The sequence below is a fragment of the Cutaneotrichosporon oleaginosum genome (genome assembly GCF_008065305.1).
Source record: "Cutaneotrichosporon oleaginosum strain ATCC 20508 chromosome Unknown ATCC20508_contig04, whole genome shotgun sequence".
NCBI lineage: Eukaryota > Fungi > Basidiomycota > Tremellomycetes > Trichosporonales > Trichosporonaceae > Cutaneotrichosporon > Cutaneotrichosporon oleaginosum.
In genome coordinates, this window is record NW_027072173.1 from 582,297 (window position 1) to 599,882 (window position 17,586).

At 61.7% G+C, this 17,586-nt stretch overlaps 6 protein-coding genes across 6 annotated transcripts; 3 read left to right on the forward strand and 3 right to left on the reverse strand.

The window, feature by feature from the left end:
- Nucleotides 1-205: 205 nt before the first annotated feature.
- On the reverse strand, nt 206-1,272 carry COLE_04679 (uncharacterized protein; the record flags this gene model as incomplete). Its single annotated transcript, XM_065626366.1, has 4 exons — nt 206-543; nt 585-930; nt 976-1,127; nt 1,158-1,272. 4 exons carry the CDS (start codon nt 1,270-1,272, stop codon nt 206-208), a joined length of 951 nt encoding a protein of 316 aa, XP_065482307.1.
- A 182-nt stretch (nt 1,273-1,454) lies between these two features.
- On the reverse strand, nt 1,455-3,412 carry COLE_04680 (uncharacterized protein; the record flags this gene model as incomplete). Its single annotated transcript, XM_018424939.1, has 6 exons — nt 1,455-1,680; nt 1,759-2,390; nt 2,426-2,690; nt 2,742-2,858; nt 2,890-3,177; nt 3,213-3,412. The coding sequence occupies 6 exons, from the start codon at nt 3,410-3,412 to the stop codon at nt 1,455-1,457; spliced, it is 1,728 nt and encodes a 575-aa protein (XP_018281262.1).
- A 3,234-nt stretch (nt 3,413-6,646) lies between these two features.
- Nucleotides 6,647-7,748, forward strand: COLE_04681 (uncharacterized protein; the record flags this gene model as incomplete). The annotated part of the gene is made up of 4 exons (XM_018425189.1): nt 6,647-7,045; nt 7,088-7,268; nt 7,323-7,352; nt 7,393-7,748. The coding sequence occupies 4 exons, from the start codon at nt 6,647-6,649 to the stop codon at nt 7,746-7,748; spliced, it is 966 nt and encodes a 321-aa protein (XP_018281263.1).
- Nucleotides 7,749-8,306: 558 nt separating this feature from the next.
- COLE_04682 (uncharacterized protein) lies at nt 8,307-9,775 on the forward strand (the record flags this gene model as incomplete). The annotated part of the gene is made up of 5 exons (XM_018425190.1): nt 8,307-8,750; nt 8,787-8,928; nt 8,965-9,557; nt 9,599-9,696; nt 9,730-9,775. The coding sequence occupies 5 exons, from the start codon at nt 8,307-8,309 to the stop codon at nt 9,773-9,775; spliced, it is 1,323 nt and encodes a 440-aa protein (XP_018281264.1).
- A 713-nt stretch (nt 9,776-10,488) lies between these two features.
- On the forward strand, nt 10,489-12,139 carry COLE_04683 (uncharacterized protein; the record flags this gene model as incomplete). Its single annotated transcript, XM_018421204.2, has 3 exons — nt 10,489-10,581; nt 10,620-12,064; nt 12,100-12,139. 3 exons carry the CDS (start codon nt 10,489-10,491, stop codon nt 12,137-12,139), a joined length of 1,578 nt encoding a protein of 525 aa, XP_018281265.1.
- Nucleotides 12,140-12,264: 125 nt separating this feature from the next.
- Nucleotides 12,265-15,125, reverse strand: COLE_04684 (uncharacterized protein; the record flags this gene model as incomplete). The annotated part of the gene is made up of 3 exons (XM_018419916.2): nt 12,265-13,902; nt 13,935-15,000; nt 15,034-15,125. 3 exons carry the CDS (start codon nt 15,123-15,125, stop codon nt 12,265-12,267), a joined length of 2,796 nt encoding a protein of 931 aa, XP_018281266.1.
- Nucleotides 15,126-17,586: the final 2,461 nt, after the last annotated feature.

A 17,586-nucleotide genomic window follows, 5' to 3' on the forward strand; every position in this document is an offset into this window, starting at 1 on the left:
TTTGAGCTGGGCGACGTGAGCGAGGACTGAGTGAGACTAGGGAGCGGAGGAGACGAGAGGGACAGAGGAGGTGGGACGAGCGAAGATCAAGGACACAAAATACAACCCATATGCATCAGTCACGCTACGTATTACGCAGGTGCGCTGTAGTGGCGCGCGAGGACGCGTTTGGTGAACTGGCCAAATGTCTCGCCCTGCGCGCTGATCACGTCGTCGACGTCGGGTCTGGGTCAGCGGAGCAGACAGGCGACGTACTGGAGGAAGAAGGCGAACGTCTCGCGGCTGACGTCGGTGCTCCCCGTCCCGCCCGACACGTAGTGCGGGGTAGCCGCGAGCCTGCCTTCCGAGAGGACCTGTAACGCCTCGCCCGTCTGGAAGGCTGGGTCAGTGCGGCTCGCGCAAACTCACCAAGACAGTCCGCGGGGATCTGGACCTTGACGGCGTGCGCGCTGCCGCGGGGATATATCCACAGCCCGGCGTCCGCCGACGGCGGGGGGACAGGGACGAGTTCTCCCCCCCGGGGCTGGAGGTACAGCGCGGAGCCTGGGGTCAGCTGCGGCGGCGCGGCGCGGCACGCGACATACACAGCGCGGTGAGGAGCGAATGGTCGATGTGCGTGCCGCACGCGTCGTCGCCCCCGCGCGCCGGCGCGGGGAAGTAGTGCAGCAGCCGGGCTTTGTGGCACTGGCTCGCCTTGATCAGCGGCGCGATGGGGCGGGGGGCCAAGCCCGTGGCGTCGCACGCGTCCGCGAGCGCGATGCCGACGTGCGCGACGAGCGCGCCCAGCGCTTTGAACGCCGCGGCGAAGGCCGCGTCCGGCCAGATGTTGTCCGCAAAGTACTCGGGGTAGCGCGCGCGCTTGGGCGCGCTCACGCACGCGCGGTCCGTGAGGGGGTTGGCGTAGAAGCTGCCTTTGGCCGTGTCGGGGCGCTGGTGTCAGTCGGGGAGGAAGTGGGGAGGAGACAGGAGACCCACCCCGTTCATCACCTCTTTCCCGTGGCTCCAGCCGAACGAGTAGGTCGTCTCGGGCGACTCGAGGCGTCGTTTCGCGGGCTCGGGGAGCGCCGCGAGCGCCGCCGCGTGCCGCAGCAGGCGGGTGCGCAGCGCCGGGTACGAGTCCGGGAGGTCTGGTGTCAGCGGGGAAGACGAGGACGCACCCTCGATGAGCACGATGCCGAGGGCGCCGGGCTGGCTGCCGAGGCCGGCTTGGAGCGCGTCTTTGAGCGACGCGGGGTCCGCGCGGAGGGCGTTGTACGAGATGCGGACGGCCATGAGTGATGGGATGGGCAGTGTCGAGCTGGTCGTGTACCACTTCCCTCTGGTGGCCGCTGGGTGGCCGGGCGATCAGGCACCGGCCACTCACCACCCCCACCCCCACCGCCGTCGCCGCTTGGCGATCTGGCGCGTGGCCAACAATAATGCATACAATAATAGAACAACGAGCCCAAATCAGTCTACACGTCCGCGGGCATGCGGCCGAGGCGGAACGAGCCGGCCTCGCGGTCGTCGTGCACCATGCGCCAGTACTCGAGCATCATGAGGAGCATGAACGACGCCATGTCTTCGTCGCGCCAGCGCGTTTTCGTGAGGTGCAGCGCTTGTGCGGCGATGTCTTGTGCGAGGTCGTCGCGGCCTTTGCTAGATCCGTCGGGCGCGCCTTCGAAAAAGGCCATAATGTCGCTGGGGTCAGCAAGGCCGAGACCGCAGGCCGAGGCCTGGGCTGTGACGTGACGCAAAAACCCACGGCCCCGCACTCACTAGATATCCGCATAGTCCGCACGGATCGGCACGTAGTGGTACCACGGCACAAGGAGGTGGCTGAGCCACTCGGGATACATTGACGCCTTGAGGACCACGTTGTTCGAGCTGAGGAGGCGGCGGAAGCGCGAGCTCCACGCGTTCCCATCTACGTCGATGACAAACTTGTTCGCGACGCTTTCCTCCTTGTTGACATACTCGCGCCACTTGAACGCCTGCGCGAGACGCGCACACGACCCGTCCGCTTCGTCGCACTGCACCGGCCCGCCCGCGAGCCCGATGTCGAACCAGCGCGCGGTCATGTCCTTGACGCGAAAGTGCGCCGTCTTCACCCCCGTGCCCGCGTCCACGAGCACAGGCACTTGCGCGTCCGACATGTTGTTCGCGAACACGTGCAGCCGCTCGCGCTGCGACTTGTGCCACGGGTGCCGCAGGTCGTGGAACACCCCCGTTGCCGTGCCGCGCCAGAACACCATCGGCTTCTTCTCCGTCCATGGGATGAACTGCGTTTCGTCCCATGCGCCGTCGAGCGGCACGCCGACAATGTCCGAGTTGCGTAGTGTGCGGCACTGCGAGACGTACGGCGTGAGCGGGACGTTTGCGAAGCGGATGTCCAGAAGCGCGGCGGATTGCTGATGTCAGCGACGGCGTGGGTTGGGACACGCACAAGTTCCCGCAGCTCCGGGTTGTAGCACACGTCCATGGCCATGTTGTAGTCGGCGACAAAGTCTTTGCGATTGACCGAGGTCTGGTGCAGCGGCGCGTCGTTGAGCACAATGTCCACTTCGGCGCGCTTCAGCGGGCTGTCTTCCGGACATGCCCACTGCCACCCGGTTGTCCAGCGCATAGCGTTCTCCGCCGCCTCGAGCTGTTGCGGCGACCACGTCTTGAGTACTTTGCCCATACTTTCCGCGCGGGTCTGGAAGTCGTGGCTGAAGCGTTAGTGCTGGCTGTGGCATCCCTCGTTCCTTTGGGTCACTCACTGGACTTGCCCTCGTGGCCCGTCGTCCGTGTTGAACACGATCGTGACGGGCGGCGACATGGTAAAGAACTCGTCTGGGAGGTGCTTGAGTACAGGAAGCAAAAGGGAGAGCGTGTTGCTGTCGTCAGCGATGCCTGCGGAGAGCTCACTTGCAGCGGAACTTCCACGCCAACGGCCCGCGGACCTTGACGCGGCCGCGGCCGCGTTTATGATAATCCTCTGGGAACCAGTCTGGCTCGCCATCGCACTCGGTGCCGTAGTCGCCCTCGCCGTTTGGCACAAACTCGAGGGCGAACATGGGCTCCTTGTCGCGCTCGTTTTCGATGCGCCGGCGCAGCTCGGGCGCCGGGATAGAGAGGTATTGCACAAACGGCTTCTGGGCCATGGAAAGCATGGACGCGGCGCCGACTGTTTTGGCGCTTTGCGTGTACTTGAACCTGGAGTGAGCGTGGCGATACGAAACAGCGCGCACCATGCGTCGAAGCCGCGCGGGGGCGCCATGCCGTATGCGGCCTTGTAGTCGGCCACAGCGGCTTGGAGGGAGTTGACGGCGGCGAGGCGGGCCTCGATGGCGGCGACTGTGCGCTTGCCGCGCTCGATGAGGAGCTCGACGGGGTGTTTTGTGTGCTTTGCCGCATCGTAGCTCAGGAAGCCGCGCTCGTCATAGTCCATGTCGGGGGCGAGGGAGGCATCGTTCAACGTCGCCATGGGGTGGTGCGTGGCGGGGGGCACGGGGGGACCTAGGCTGACGGCTTGTGGCGGGCCGCCGCCGGGGGGGAAGCCTGGTTCATAGCTCGCTGGCCGGCGTGTGGTGGCGGGGATGATGACGCTGAGGTCGGGGGCGGAGGGGCTGAAGAAGAGGAAGTGGAGGGCGAGGACGATGGCGATGATGAGGACGAGGCCGAGGTAGCGGTTCAGTGGGGGCATGGTGGGAGTCGGCCGCGGCCGTGGTTGGGATGAGAGATCCGATGGAGAAAAAGTAGTGGATGTGAAGAGGATGATGGCGCCGAGGATGGTGGTGACGAGGAGAGACGAGTCTGACTGACCTTCCCTGGAATAGAAATTGTTATGTCAATTAGGTCCCCGGCCGAGCCACTGTAAATCTCAGGGATGGTTCAGGGGAGGATAGGGTACAAATGGGGAAAGTGTCGATCTGTGTATTCGGCAGAGTTGGGTGGCGCACAGACGTCCTGCGCGTTTTGCATTCACTCTTCGGCCACCTCGAGCTAGCGTAGAGTTGGCATCCTCTGCAACTTTGGTGTCGCCTCCTCTGCTCCTACTGCACTGTACTTGCCTGCCTGTTCGCGTCCTCTACGTCGAGCCCTACTGTACGTCGAGCAGCCGCCCAACCCGGGCCGCAGCATCCAGCGCCGACATCAACTCTAAGGGCCCGGGCATGCGGGATGGGTCTCGTCCTAGTCCCACAACGCCCGTCTATCCCGCGACTGCATTGCCAGCTGCCAGCTGCCAGCCGCCATCGACCACCTACGGCTTGTGCCTCCACGAAAGGCACAATGGAAGCCACAGGGCTTTGGGTTGGGGGGAATCCACCGCGATCGCGAGATCGAGCTTAACCGAGTGTTCGTGCAGCGGCGATAGGAAGCGACGCGCAAGTGGATGCTGTGCGGCGGGCGGGGCGGGGCGGCGGGGCGGCGAGGCGGCGGGGCAGCGACGGGAGGACAGGAACGACGGGGTAACCATACCGACATGCATGAGCGGAAAGCCGTCCTGTTGTACGGCAGTATTCGAGGAGAGCTGAGACAAGCGATGATGCCATCAGCCATCAGCCGGGCGAGGCGGGCTGCCATGCCGCGTATTGCGGACTACTGTCGTGACCCGTGAAGCGCTAGCTTTGAGCCTCCATAGAACCGCCGCCCAAACAGTTTGCGCGAGCAGCGGCGCTGGAAAGCTGGAAACTTTAATGGACATTTGTGCAAGCAGCTGGAAACTCTATGCCTTGTCATGGATATGGATATGGCTGGATATACGGGAGCGCGGATATTCCGTCATTCCCGGACACGTGGGATCCCGGATCACGTGGTCGATGGCGGCAGGTGGCAAGTGGCGGCCTGGCGGCGGCGGCGGCGGCGGCAGCGGGCGGCATATGACGGTGTCGTGCGGCGATCCAGGCGGAGAGCAATGTCAGCTGTCAGATGACTCTGCGTCAGATGACTGCGTCAGCTGGCTCATCTTGAGCCGCGTTGCAGCGCTGTGGGGATATAAGTACTGAAGAGTCGATGCGGATGCTTAGGGAGGACCCTCCCTCGTTTCTGCATCGTGACCCATAGCAAGAAGTTGATGGCCAAGAAGGAGCCGATGGTGGAGAGGTGGTATTGCTCTGGGCGCGCTGATGTTGGTTTCGTGGTGAGACGCTGACAGTACGCTTGACGGCATTGCCATGGACTAGTGTGAAGGGGCTAACAGCTGACAGCTGACAGCTGACATCTGACATGGCTCACGGCTAGCGCCTGTCTACAAATCAACTGGACCAGCTGATCAGCGGAGGCGCACTGTAGATTACCAGCGGCCGCGGCGGCATGGGCGGGGGGGGCGGGGGGGGCGGGCATGTCTGACCATGTGGGTTTGTCGAGGGAAGCTAGATTGAGATGGGTGAGTCAACACGACGTGCACGACGACGGTGGTGGTGGATGGTGGATGGTGGGACCGACATGAATGAGAAAAGGGGTGGTGGGGGTGAAGGCGGGATGGAGGAGGAGGAGGAGGAGGAGGAGGAGGAATGACGAGGGGATCGAGGGGAAACAAGGCTCGTGCGGCCACGCGATCAAAACAACGCCCTTTGCTCACTGCGCCACTGCTCGAAGCAGAGAGCACGAGGGGGGGAGGGGCGAGGGGGTCGAGGGGAAAAGGTCTGTGCGCAACTTGATACAGACGGGGAAGAGGAGGGAAGCCACATCGATGCCTCCACATCGCACCTCCATCTTGAACTCGAACTACTCGTCTTCTTCTTCATCCTCGTCCTCTCCTCATTCACCTCTGGCCTCTCTCCCTCCTCCTCTCTCCAGGCCTGCCTCCAGCCACCACACACCTGTCCCACCCACTCGCTCCCTCGCGTATAAGGAGCACGAGGCCACGAGGAGGAGGGGGAAGGGGATTGGAAGGTTGACCACTCTATCGCCCCACAGCTTGCAACACTCAATTCAGTTGATTCAATCCCTCCCTCGACAAACATTCAAAGATCAACATCGTCCACTCTCCTCCTCTCTTAGCCTCCTCCTCCTCCTCTTATATATACTCTCTCTTTCTCTCTCTCTCCTCCTCGCTCTCCTCTCTTCTTTCCTTCACTTTCCCCCCCAAAGACGATTGCACCGTGACACTCCTCTCTCACATCGCACTTGTATTCAAATCCACCCCTCTCTCTCTCTCTCTCCCTTGCACACTCTCCTCGCTATCAATCGTTCCCTCTATCCACTCTAACGGTACGCTCCTCCCCATCTCCCTCCCCATCGCTCATCCTCAGCCACATACGACATCAACCCATCACTGCGATACCCCTCCCCGCCCCTCCCCTCCCCCTTTGACGCCCAACACATCAATTCATCAATCATCAACATGTTCTACACTCAATTCAATTCCTTCTTCCCACCCCCTCCTCCTCCTCCCCCTCCCCCTCCCCCTCACGAAATTCAGACTGGCCTTGGCCTTGGCGGTGGTGGTGGTGGAAGTGGCAGTGACCGTAGAGACTCTTTAGCTAGCATCGAGTCTGTTGCTCCCCCTCAGACTCCCCTCAACCACAACTTTACCCCCATGAACCAACCCAGCGGCCTCAACGACCACAACATGATGCACCCCCCGCCCCCCCATCTTATGCACATTGACAATCCTCCGCCTCCTCCTCCTCCTCCTCCTCATCTTCTCCCCCCCATGTTCCACGATCACCACCCAGCCATGCGCTTGCGCTACCCTCTTCCACCGCCACCTCCGCCTGGATTTATGGACCCCATCTCTCCTCCCCTTCCTATGCCCCATGCTGCTTCCTCGTCTATGCCCGGTACTGTCCCCCTCTCCTTTCCCCCCTGGGACGGCCACATGTACCCCCCCGGCATTCATGGACCTCCCTTCAAGCCATACCACCCCCTTGGTGGCGGTTCCTACAGTCCAGCTGGCCCCCCGCCTTCGGCCCTCGGTTTCGAGCCCATGGCCCCTCTGCCCATGACCACCTCCAGCATTGAGATGCCCCCCTCTTCTCCCATGGGTCCGCCCCCTGTTCACCTTTCATGCGTTCCACCCCCACCCCTTGATGAGCTTTGCTCCTCCTCAGCATCACCTCGCCCTCACCCCTTCGTCGTAAGTCTGCAGCCATATCTCTCGCTCCTCACTCACCCTCAGTCTCAGACGACTCTGTTTATCCATTGCATCGATGATGACGGACAAAACGAAACCGAGAACAAGATTGCCGAAATTCTCGAGCGGCAGAACATCAGGCCCCTTTCGATTACGCTCATGCCGGCAGTTCACCCACTGGACCGCATTTATCCAGACGACCACTACTCTTGGATGCCCAAACATGGTGAGTGCCAACTTGATGCCGCCCGTCTTGCTTGGCATAAAACTGACTTGAAAGGTCACATCACCTTTGAAGGGCGCATGCAGGGTGGGTTTAGGCTCGTTGACACATGCTAACAACCTTTCAGCCGAGAAGGCTCTATCCATCCTCCAAGTTCATCCTTATCTTCTAGGCCAGCTCCACATGAAGATGTCGCCCTTTACGGACCCCCGTGCACCCATGCCGTGCACTAATGTGGCACCCCGCATCATCCGCCCTGTAGACGACACCGCCGTCCTCAAACTCCTCACTGAAGGCCAGGTCTGGGACAGTGCGCGTTCCTGGGGCTCCATCAAGAAGATCGTAGTCAGCTACGACAAGGACGGCCCTATCAAGCCCGTGATACCCTGGAAGGCCGTCATCCACTTTTGGCACGAGGACGAGGCGGCCAAGTTTGAAAGTGACACGAACGCTACTGGCCTCTTGTGTGGAATTAATGTGTGAGTAGGACACCGCGTGCCATGACGAGTAAAAAGAACAAAATAACTGACTTGCTCCAGCTCTGTCGTCAAAGACCCAACGTTTATTCCACAGGGAACAGTCTGGCCACCAAGGCCATGGGACCTCCCTCCACCTTCTTGGCAGCAGCCTATTTCCCATGGCCATCCCCCCTGGTCACCGCCGCCGATGGAGATTCCGGGAGATGGCTGGCATCCCCCGACCCCCGCGCCAACTGGACTTCCGCCTCCGCACCTCTTGCCTGTTCCCGAGGGAGTTTCTGCTCATATACAGACCCACATTACTGGGCCACCCGGACCTGGTCCTGAAGGAAACATGGCCCCACCTCCCCATCCTCCGATTACTCCCCCCCACCTTGCCCAAATCAATGTTCCGCCGCAGCGCATGGAGGACGGTCCATTGCACCACTTGCCGCCGTTGAGCTGGTCTTTTGCAGGCCACCCGTCGAGCTCCATGCCTCGTATGGTTCGCCAACCAATTGGAAAAGCTTTGCCTCTCACGCCCCCGTCTCCCGGCAAGCGGCCTTTGCTTTTCCAACCCGATATGCCGCCCTTCAACCTTGGGCGCCCACAGATAAACAATTTCCCGAACGGACAGTCCCCTCCCCAGAACGACGGTGTGTGGCATCGCGCAAACGCTGGCCGCCCTTGTCTGGACATTTGTGTGCCCTCATACAACAACCTCAACGACCACACCTCTCCTACTGAGTTTGAGCCCGCCCCTTGGTCACAGCATCGTGCGTTCAGCCGTGGTTTTCCCTTGCCCTCCCCTCCATGGGAGACGGTTCCCCTACGCCGCAACAACGGGCGCGGCTTCAAGAACAACAATGGAAACACTTCAAAGTCCCAGTGGTTCAAGGTTGATGGAGGTCTCATCACCAACGATGGCCAGGTAGTCCAACATGTTCGTGACAAAGCCCGCCAAGAAACGCACCAGGACCCGTCGTCGACTTCCGGCTTTATTGATCGGTGCAACCTCATTGTTCGGGTGAGTTGATGTTTTTTGGTTGTGGCTCAACAGCAGGGCCTTGATTCGGATATCAACTCGGCCTACCTGGTTCATGTGTTTGAACTTTTCGGTCCTATCAAGTCAACAAGGGTCATGCGTGACGCTGCTGGTCGCTCGCGCGGATTCGGTTTCGTCAACTTCACTTGCATTGAGGACGGTGGGTTGCAGCTGAAGACAGTAAACTAACTTACAGCCAATAACGCCCAGAGAACGATGGACGGAACCAAGCTTGGAGACAAGTGGATCAAGGTTTCCCACCACCGGCCTCTCAACCCACGTCGCGAGCAGGGGACGGGCCTTTCGCCAGCTGCTCAAGCCTCTAATCTTACTCGTGAAAACACCGGTGCCAGCGCTACTGGCGAGAGCAAGCCACTGAAGCTCGCTGTTACGACCAACAAGTCGATTGTCCCTGCCATCGCAGAGACTGCAGACGCTGGACCAAGTACTTTGACTACCAAGGTTGAGTCTAAGCAGGCGCATGTCAAGGTGGGCCCGACCAAGTCGTCGAGCAAGCCCGACAAGGGCAAAAACACAAAGGCGACAACCTCGAACAAGATTGAGGAGGTTTCGGATCTTCTTGCCAGTGTTAACCTTGGCGAGCTCACCTTCGAGAGGCTGTCCGGGATGGCACCCTCTCGCGTCTTGCAGATCCTGACCTCTGATGATGGTGCGCTCATCCACCGCCTCGACCTGGCAAAGTGTGAGCCCCAGCTTCTGCCCTCATTCTGGGGTGACAAGAATCCACAGCGACTGGACGTGATTCGATACGTTAACAAGGTCGCACCCGTGAGTTGTTTTGCGGAAAGGGACAATCACGCTGACGGTAGCCACGGTATCACGGCAAGAAGCGCAGCGATATTACCATGAGCATTCGAGCCTTTGTCAACAGTCTGAGTGAAACAGAAGAGTGGGACTTTGTCAAGCTGTGAGCGATCGCATCCATTAACACTGACTTTAGCCTTCCTTATCACAAGCTCATCATTGCGATGGCCCTCAAGGACTAGAGCGGGTACACTGCCTTTCACACGAACCTTTATTTTTGTTTTTGCCCTTGGAGAGATTTTATAGAGAGATTGTAACAGTGGGAAGCGAGTGATTTGTTGGAGTAGCCGAGTTGAGGATGCAAAAGTACGATGGCGCGCGCAAGGTTTACCATGAACGGGTGTGGTGGTGCACATGACATGAAGCATTGCCGTGACTCGCAGTCCATTACAAAGAGTTGTTCCATCACTCGTTCCCCGACAGTCCTTGTCCCGGTCTCTTAGCACTGTGTACTCGCGTGGCCTTGAGCAATTGCTCACCCCGCGCCCCCGCATCAAAGATCAAAGCATGACAAGTCGAGCCAGTTCATGGGGCGGCGTGCCACATTCAGAAATGCCTCCGCCCTAACAACCGGAGAATGTGCCAGATGTCCGTTCCTGCAGGCAGCTTTTCACCTCCCAAACATCACTCATCTTCCCCATTCACACCTTTTCTCACGTCAACGCACAGCATCAATCCGCTTTCACATTGCGCGCATTGAATACCCACGGCTCAGCTCTACATCCCGCAGGTCGAACGACGCCGAATCGAGGTCTCTACGCCGAGTGACGCTGGGTGGCAATTTAGGCCCCACCATACGGCCCCTGCCCCCCCCCCCCCCCCCCCCCCGATTTGGTTCCATTCCGTGCCGATCTCGCGTTTCGCCCACACTACACTCGAGGCCAATCGAGACAACATGGGCGCCTCGCCGGCTCCCTCCAAGACGGCGCGGTCCGGGAGCGAGTCCCCCGCACCACAGGTCGCTCCTCCTGGATCCTACTCCCTTGCTGTGCGTTCTTTGCTCCCTCCGGCCGTGCTAACCACCAGGATGTCATACCCGGCGTCAAGATCTTTGTCGCCAAGCCCCTCCCCGGAGGTGGCATGGAGCACCGCAAGGCCGAGGTGCTGTCTACGCGGCCCAAGCCCGTGTCGGCGTTTGCGCCCAAGCCGGGTCCGAACGACCCCCAAGCCGATCCGCGCGACGACACAGAGTACTACATCCACTATGTCGAGTTCAACAAGCGTCTCGACGAGTGGGTGGGCGGGTCGCGCCTGATCACGGACAAGGAGATGGAGTGGCCACGGCCAAAGGAGGAGCCGAAGAAGCAGAAGACGGGCAAGACGCCGAGCAAGAGCGGCGCAGCGAGCCCGCGGGGCACAAAGATGGGAGGAGCGACGCCCAAGAGCCTGCTGAAGAAGGCTGCGACCAAGGCCGCGAGCCAGGTCGGCAAGGCGCCGACCAAGGGGCGCAAGAGCAAGGTCGAGGAGCCGGGGACGGACACGGACGACGCGGACGCGGACGGCGAGGACGAGGACGCTGACGGCGACGTGATTATGGAAGACGGCGAGGCGGTAGCAGCATCCGATCCGACCGCGGGACCGGCCGTCTTCTCCAAGAAGCAGGAGATTGAGAAGCTGCGCACGTCGGGCTCAATGACGCAGAGCCACAGCGAAATCTCGCGCGTCAAGAACCTCAACAAGCTCCAGATTGGCAAGAACGAGGTCGAGGCGTGGTATTTCTCGCCTTATCCAGCCGAGTACGCCCACCTGCCCAAGCTGTTCATTTGCGAGTTCTGCCTCCAGTTCTATCCGAGCCTCACGCAGCTCACGCGTCACCGCACAAAGTGCACGCTGCAGCACCCCCCGGGCAACGAGATTTACCGCAGCGGCAACATATCATTCTTCGAGATCGACGGACGCCGGCAGCGCACATGGTGCCGCAACCTGTGTTTGCTCAGCAAGTGCTTCTTGGACCACAAGACGTTGTACTACGACGTCGACCCCTTCCTCTACTACTGCATGACAGTGAAAGACGAGTATGGCGACCACCTGATCGGCTACTTTTCGAAAGAGAAGGAGAGCGCCGAGGGCTACAACGTCGCGTGTATCCTCACGCTGCCGCAGCACCAGCGCAAGGGATACGGCAAAGTGCTCATCGAGTTTTCGTACGAGCTCTCCAAGGTCGAGGGCAAGCTCGGCTCGCCCGAGAAGCCGCTCTCAGATTTGGGATTGCTCAGTTATCGCGCGTACTGGCAGGAGAAGATTGTCGAGCTGCTCCTTGAGAGCGAGGACGAGATCAGCCTCGACGAAATCGCACACCGCACAGCCATCACGCACGGCGACATCATGCACACGTGCCAGGCGCTCCAGATGATAAAGTACTACAAGGGGCAGCACATCATCCATCTCACCGACGCCGTGCTCGAGCAGTACCAGAAGACGCGCGCCAAGACAAAGTACACGATCGACCCGGAGGCGTTGAAGTGGAAGCCGTGAGTGCGACGTGTGTGAACACAGCTGACCTCAGGCCTGTCTTTACGCGTTCCCAGCTCACCTTTGGTTTCTAGACTGTTCATCTCGGCCTCGGGCTCTCGGTCTCCCAGCTCTCTCCAGCATTGTATCATATCCCATGTTGTAGTCTTGCTCGCCATCTCCAGTGGTATCCATGCAATCTCTATCTCTACATCTACCGCTACCTCCTCTTCTTTTCCTTTGCGATGCGCTTGAGTGCGCGCGTCTCCTTGCGCATGCGCGCGTCCACAATCTTGTATTTCCCCTTGACGCCCTTCGGCCTGCCCTTGATGCCGCGATTCGACCCGCGGGCCACGACAACCTTCTTCTCCGGCCGCTTGGTATTCGCCGCGCGGCGGAGGAGGCGGGACACGGCGCGCGCCTTTTCGCCGTCGTTGAGATCCTCGGTCTCCATGACGCCCGCAGCCTTCTTCTTCGCGCGCTCCATCCTCGTCGCGGCCACACGCTTCTTGCGCATCTTGGCCTCGGCGACCTTCTTGATCGGCCGCGCGTCCAGCGCCCGCTGCCGCTCCCGCAGCGCCGCGATCGCCTCCTTCGTCACGGGGATGTTGGGGCGGTAGTGCTTCGCCTCGTCGTCCAAGAACCACGCCGGCAGCCCGTCTTTGTTGTACGTCGACAGGCGGTTGAAGCCTTGGTCGACGAGCTGCGACGCCGTGATCTCCCGGTTCACGAGCTTGGAGGCGAGCGTCTGCGCCTCCGCCGTCAGCAGGCCCTTGCGCTGGATCTGCGCTTGCAGCGTCGCGTCTTGGTCTTCGTCGTCCACGTCCCATTCGGGCGCGTCGTCCACTTCCTGCGGCACGATTTCGAACTCGTCGTCATCGGCGTCGACGTCGTCGAGCGTCGACTCGAGACTCTCGGTCTCGGACTCGGAGTCCGCTTCAGACCCGGACTCGGACTCCATCTCCACATCAGAGTCTTCGCCGTCGCCGTCGTCCTCGTCAGAGTCTTCGTCGTCGCCGTCCAGCGCCGCCAGATCCCCCACGTCCTTGAACACGCCCTGGTCGAACCACACCTGCGCCTGGCGGCTCATCTTGGCGCGCGACTCGTCCGGTGCCAACGTCGTCATCAACCCCTTCGGCCGTGGGGCGAGGGGGCGCGCATCGGCGGGAATCGTCACCTTGGCCTTGACCTTGCGCTTTGGCTTGGCGTCGTCGTCGTCATCGTCGCTCGACTCGTCGCTGTCCGCCTCGCCCAGCGTCGCCTTCTGCGCCGCAACTACATCCCACCCCCCGTCCTCGCTCACGTACTCCTCGTCCTCCTCGTTGTCGCCGCGCCGGGGCACGCGCACCATCTGGTCGCGGTATCCCTTGTCGACGCCGTCGTCCTCGCTGTCGCTCCCGTCACGGATGCCGTGCCACGCGTCAAAGTTCCGGTCCTTCAGCCGCTGCTGCTTCACCTTGTACTTTGCGTCCCGCTCCGCCATGCGCTCGCGGTAGTCGTCGTACATGCTGTCGAGGCCGGCCTCGAGCGCGGCCGTGCGCCGCTCCCGCTCCTCGTCGGACGAGAGCACCTCGTCGTCCGCGTCGTCCTCGACCGCAGCCTCCTCCTCCGACTCGGACATGCCGTCCGCGTCCTGCACTACCTCGCGCAGGTTGCGCCCGCCGGCGCGCGCAAGCTCGCGCTCGCCCTCGCCCAAGTCGAACATCTCTTCACCGGCCAGCTCGCGGTCGTCCATGTCCAAATCGGTGGGCGCCGTCATGCCCAGCTTGAGCTTCTGCATCGTCTTGGCCTTGATCTCGTTCTTGCGCCGCTTGTCGCGCTTCTGCTTCGACAGCCTCTCCTCGTGCAGGCGCTTGATCTGGATGTCAGCGGGCTCGGTCCACAACCCACCTCCTCGGTGATCTGCTCTTCCTCGTCTATCGGCTGCACGTCGACCTCCTCGGTCGCCTCGTCCGCCGCCTTGGCTTTGACGTCCAAGCCGATCTCGAGACGGATCGCCAGACGCCACTTCATAAGCTCCTTAAAGTCGCGCTTGCCGAGCACCTTGAGGTCGGCGCAGTTGGCGACCACGTCCGATGTCGTGTGGCGGCTCTTGAGCCACGCCTTCTCCTCGTCCGTCGAGAACTCGATCTGGTTCATCGTGCCGAGGATCTGGATGGGATCCGTTCCGTAGACGTAGTCGTGCGCCGACGCCTTGTGGAACAGTGTGTAGTCGCCGTCGGCGTATCCTTGGCGCTGGCGCCGCTTCTTCTCGGGGTTGTAGACGTTGGCCTCGGCGTGCGGGTTGTTCACGAGGCGGGTGACGGCGTTGACAGCCTGTGTAGTCGACTGGCCCGTCGCCGCGCCCGCCTGCTCCGGCTCCGTGATGGACGCAGGGAGCGGCGCAACGTCCTTGAACACGTGCTTCGGATCGAGGAACTTGGGGTCGATGTGCTTGGGCGCAATGAAGTCGCGGCACACGACGAAAATCTCCGCCGAGACATTACGCGACGACGGTGGCTTGGTGGCCTCGACGTGCCGGAAGAGCTGGGAGAAGACCCACAGGAGCGAGTTGTAGTCCTGCGAGCGGAACACTTTGGTGACAAAGTTGCCGCCCTTCTTGAGGAACTCGCACGCCAGCTTGAGCGACTGCAGCACGAGCTCGTTCTGCGTGAACGCGTCCTGCACCCACGCAGCACCGACGTTGGGCGCGCCGTCGTGCAGCACCAAATCCGCCTTCCAGTCGTGCATGTGCGTGCGCAGCTCGTTGCGGCACGCCGGCGTCGTGATGTCCGCCGTGAACGTGATCGTGTGCGGCAGCGGCTTGATGGGCACGAGGTCGACACCGATAATCAAGCTCCCCTTCGGCATGTACTTCTCCGCCACTTGCAGCCATCCGCCGGGCGCCGCACACAAGTCGATCACACACCGCGACTTGGACAGCAGGTCATACTTGCGGTTCAAGTGGATGAGCTTGCTATCTGTCAGCGCGCCCACCGGGAGGACTCACAAGGCCGAACGCGCACGGTAGCCCTGCTCCTTCGCGAGCCGGTAGAACTTGTCCAGACGGCCCTTGCCTGACTTCTTGTCGTGTTTTCCCATCTTGAGTGGGGTGGATGAGGAGCAACAACAAGGTCGTGCGATGCCTCTGCCTGGCAGGACGCCGCCGCTCAAAATCTCCTCTGGAAATTCAGTTCCGCTGGGTGGCAAATTATTCCCACGTGGAGTGTAAAACGGGAGGAGAGAATAAGCCGGGTATTCAGGGTCTGTCACGTGTCCAAGGGGAAGAACGCGACTGTCATTTGGACAGCGTCAACAAACAAGCCACGGTTTGTCTCCCACGCCGTCGACACCTTCCTTCCCGCTCCTCTTTTCCTTGTTGTCTCATATCGCCAACTCGACTCGACTCTCTCTCTCTCTCCGGCGTCAACACCTCGACATCGCCTCTCGCTCGCCGTCCCCATCCAGTCATCTGTCTCAGATGATCAGAGCATAGCTTCTCGACAACTCCTCGACATCCGACACACGCGCCGTCACATCCTCCATCGCACCCGCCCCATCACATCGCACCCACCATGGAGCGACACAACACGCCCTCTCCTCCGCCAGAGGGCTCGAGCTCCATCTACTCATATAATACGCGCCTCCCGCGCAGCTCAAACGACTCCTCACCCGCCTCCGCCATGTCCCGCATCAACAACGTCCGCGAAGACCCCAGCGTCACAGGCTTGCGGCGCTCCGGGTCCGGAGCCCGATTCAGCCACAACACGCGCGGCAGCTCCATAAACGACGTCCGCGGCCGGTGGGAGGCCAAGATAGAGGCTGCCGCTGCGCCGGAGGATGCGCCGACCGTATCCCGCCGCCCGCGGAGCTTCCTCGAGCCCAAGGCCGCGCCGAACGCGCCACACGCGTCATCGCCGCTCTCCCGCGGCGGAGAAGCACCAGTGCGCCTGGCGCCTGCGTCTCCTCTCAAGCCCGCGCCGTCGCCGCTCAAGCCCCTCCCGACCAACGAGCCCGCTCCAGCCGCACCGGCGGCCGCGACCGACTTCCCCGGCGCAGATGAGCCCGCGACCAAGCCCGAGCTGGACGAGTTTGGCCTGCCGCCACGTCTGCCTCTCTCCTCATTCTCTGGCTTGTCGTACGACTACACCGGTACGTCCACGATGCGCAGCAACCGCTCGCAGGCCGAGACGCTCGCCGAGGCGCGTGCCAACGCCCTCCGCCGCCGCGAAGCCAAGTTGGCAGCCGGCATTCCCGTGCCCGAGCCACACATCGAGCTGCCGCCTCTTCCGGTCGCACAGGAGCTGGACCTTCCGCCCCTGCCTATTCTCGACTCGTCGGGCATGATGAAGTCGACGCCGCGCCTGTCCAGGCTCCTGCCCAAGAAGTCCGAGCCCGAGCTCGTGCCCCCTCCCAACAATGTCTCGACGCCAAAGCTCGAGATCAAGGACAAAGAGGAACAGACTGTCGCGACACCTCCCCGCCAGCGGCTCCGATCCATCAAGCGCGCTCAGGCACCCAAGACGCCGACAGCCGAGACCACCCTTGCCCCCGAGACCACCACACCCTCGCGCGAGCGCGTCCAGCCCGCCGAAGAGCCCGTAACGACAAGTGCACCCGCCGACGCCTTCTCTCGCCAGCGGCTCAAGTCTGTCCCCCGTCCTCCCGTCGACGCTCCTGCGCAGATTGAGGCTCGGCCTCCGTCGTTCGCCGAGCGCAAGCTGCGCCCGGTGTCGATGATCGAGACTTCAACTGCAGAACGGACTTTGCCATCGAAGCTTTCCGAGGCCCCAGCGACCTCGACGCTGTCTCATCGCGACCGACTGAGGTCAACACCTCGCGCTCCGGTAGAGACTACATCGTCTCCTAGCTCGAAGACGCCGTCGTTCGCGGAGAGGCGCCTGCGACCAGTGTCCATGATCGAGTCGTCCTCGCCGAAGTCGTCACCCAAGGCCGCTCCGGTACCGCTACAAAGCAGGCCTGCACGAGACGAGCCGCCCATCGCTCTGGTTGCTGCTGAGCCGGGCTCTGCACCAGCCGCCGCAACGGAGCCTACCTTGCGACGGAAGGGTTCCGTGCTCAGCCGCATCCAGGCCCTCAACCAGCCGGCGACCTCAACCGTCGCAGAGACCCCGCGTATCCCCTCGAAGGATGACAAGTTAGTCTTGCGCCGGCTGGACTCCCTGCACAAAACGTCCGCGCAGACATCGAAGGCGGTGGTCATCCCAGGCCGCGATGCCGGCGACATTCACCGACGCGTGCAGAGCATCGACACCGCTCCCAAGGTCGTGCAAACGTCCAAGCCTGTCGTCATCCCGGGCCGAGAATCTGGCCACATACACAAGAGGATCCAGAGCATCGATCAGCTGCCCGCAACGGTTCAGACCTCCAAGCCGGTCGTCATCCCCGGTCGGGAAACGGGCCACATACACAAGCGCATCCAGAGCATCGACCAGACGCCTACGGAGCCCAAGCTGAAGGACACCTTCCGCGTTTCATCATCTGAGAAGGAATCGGCGGTCCTGCGCAAAGTCAAGAGCATCAACGAGCTACCAAGCGCCCC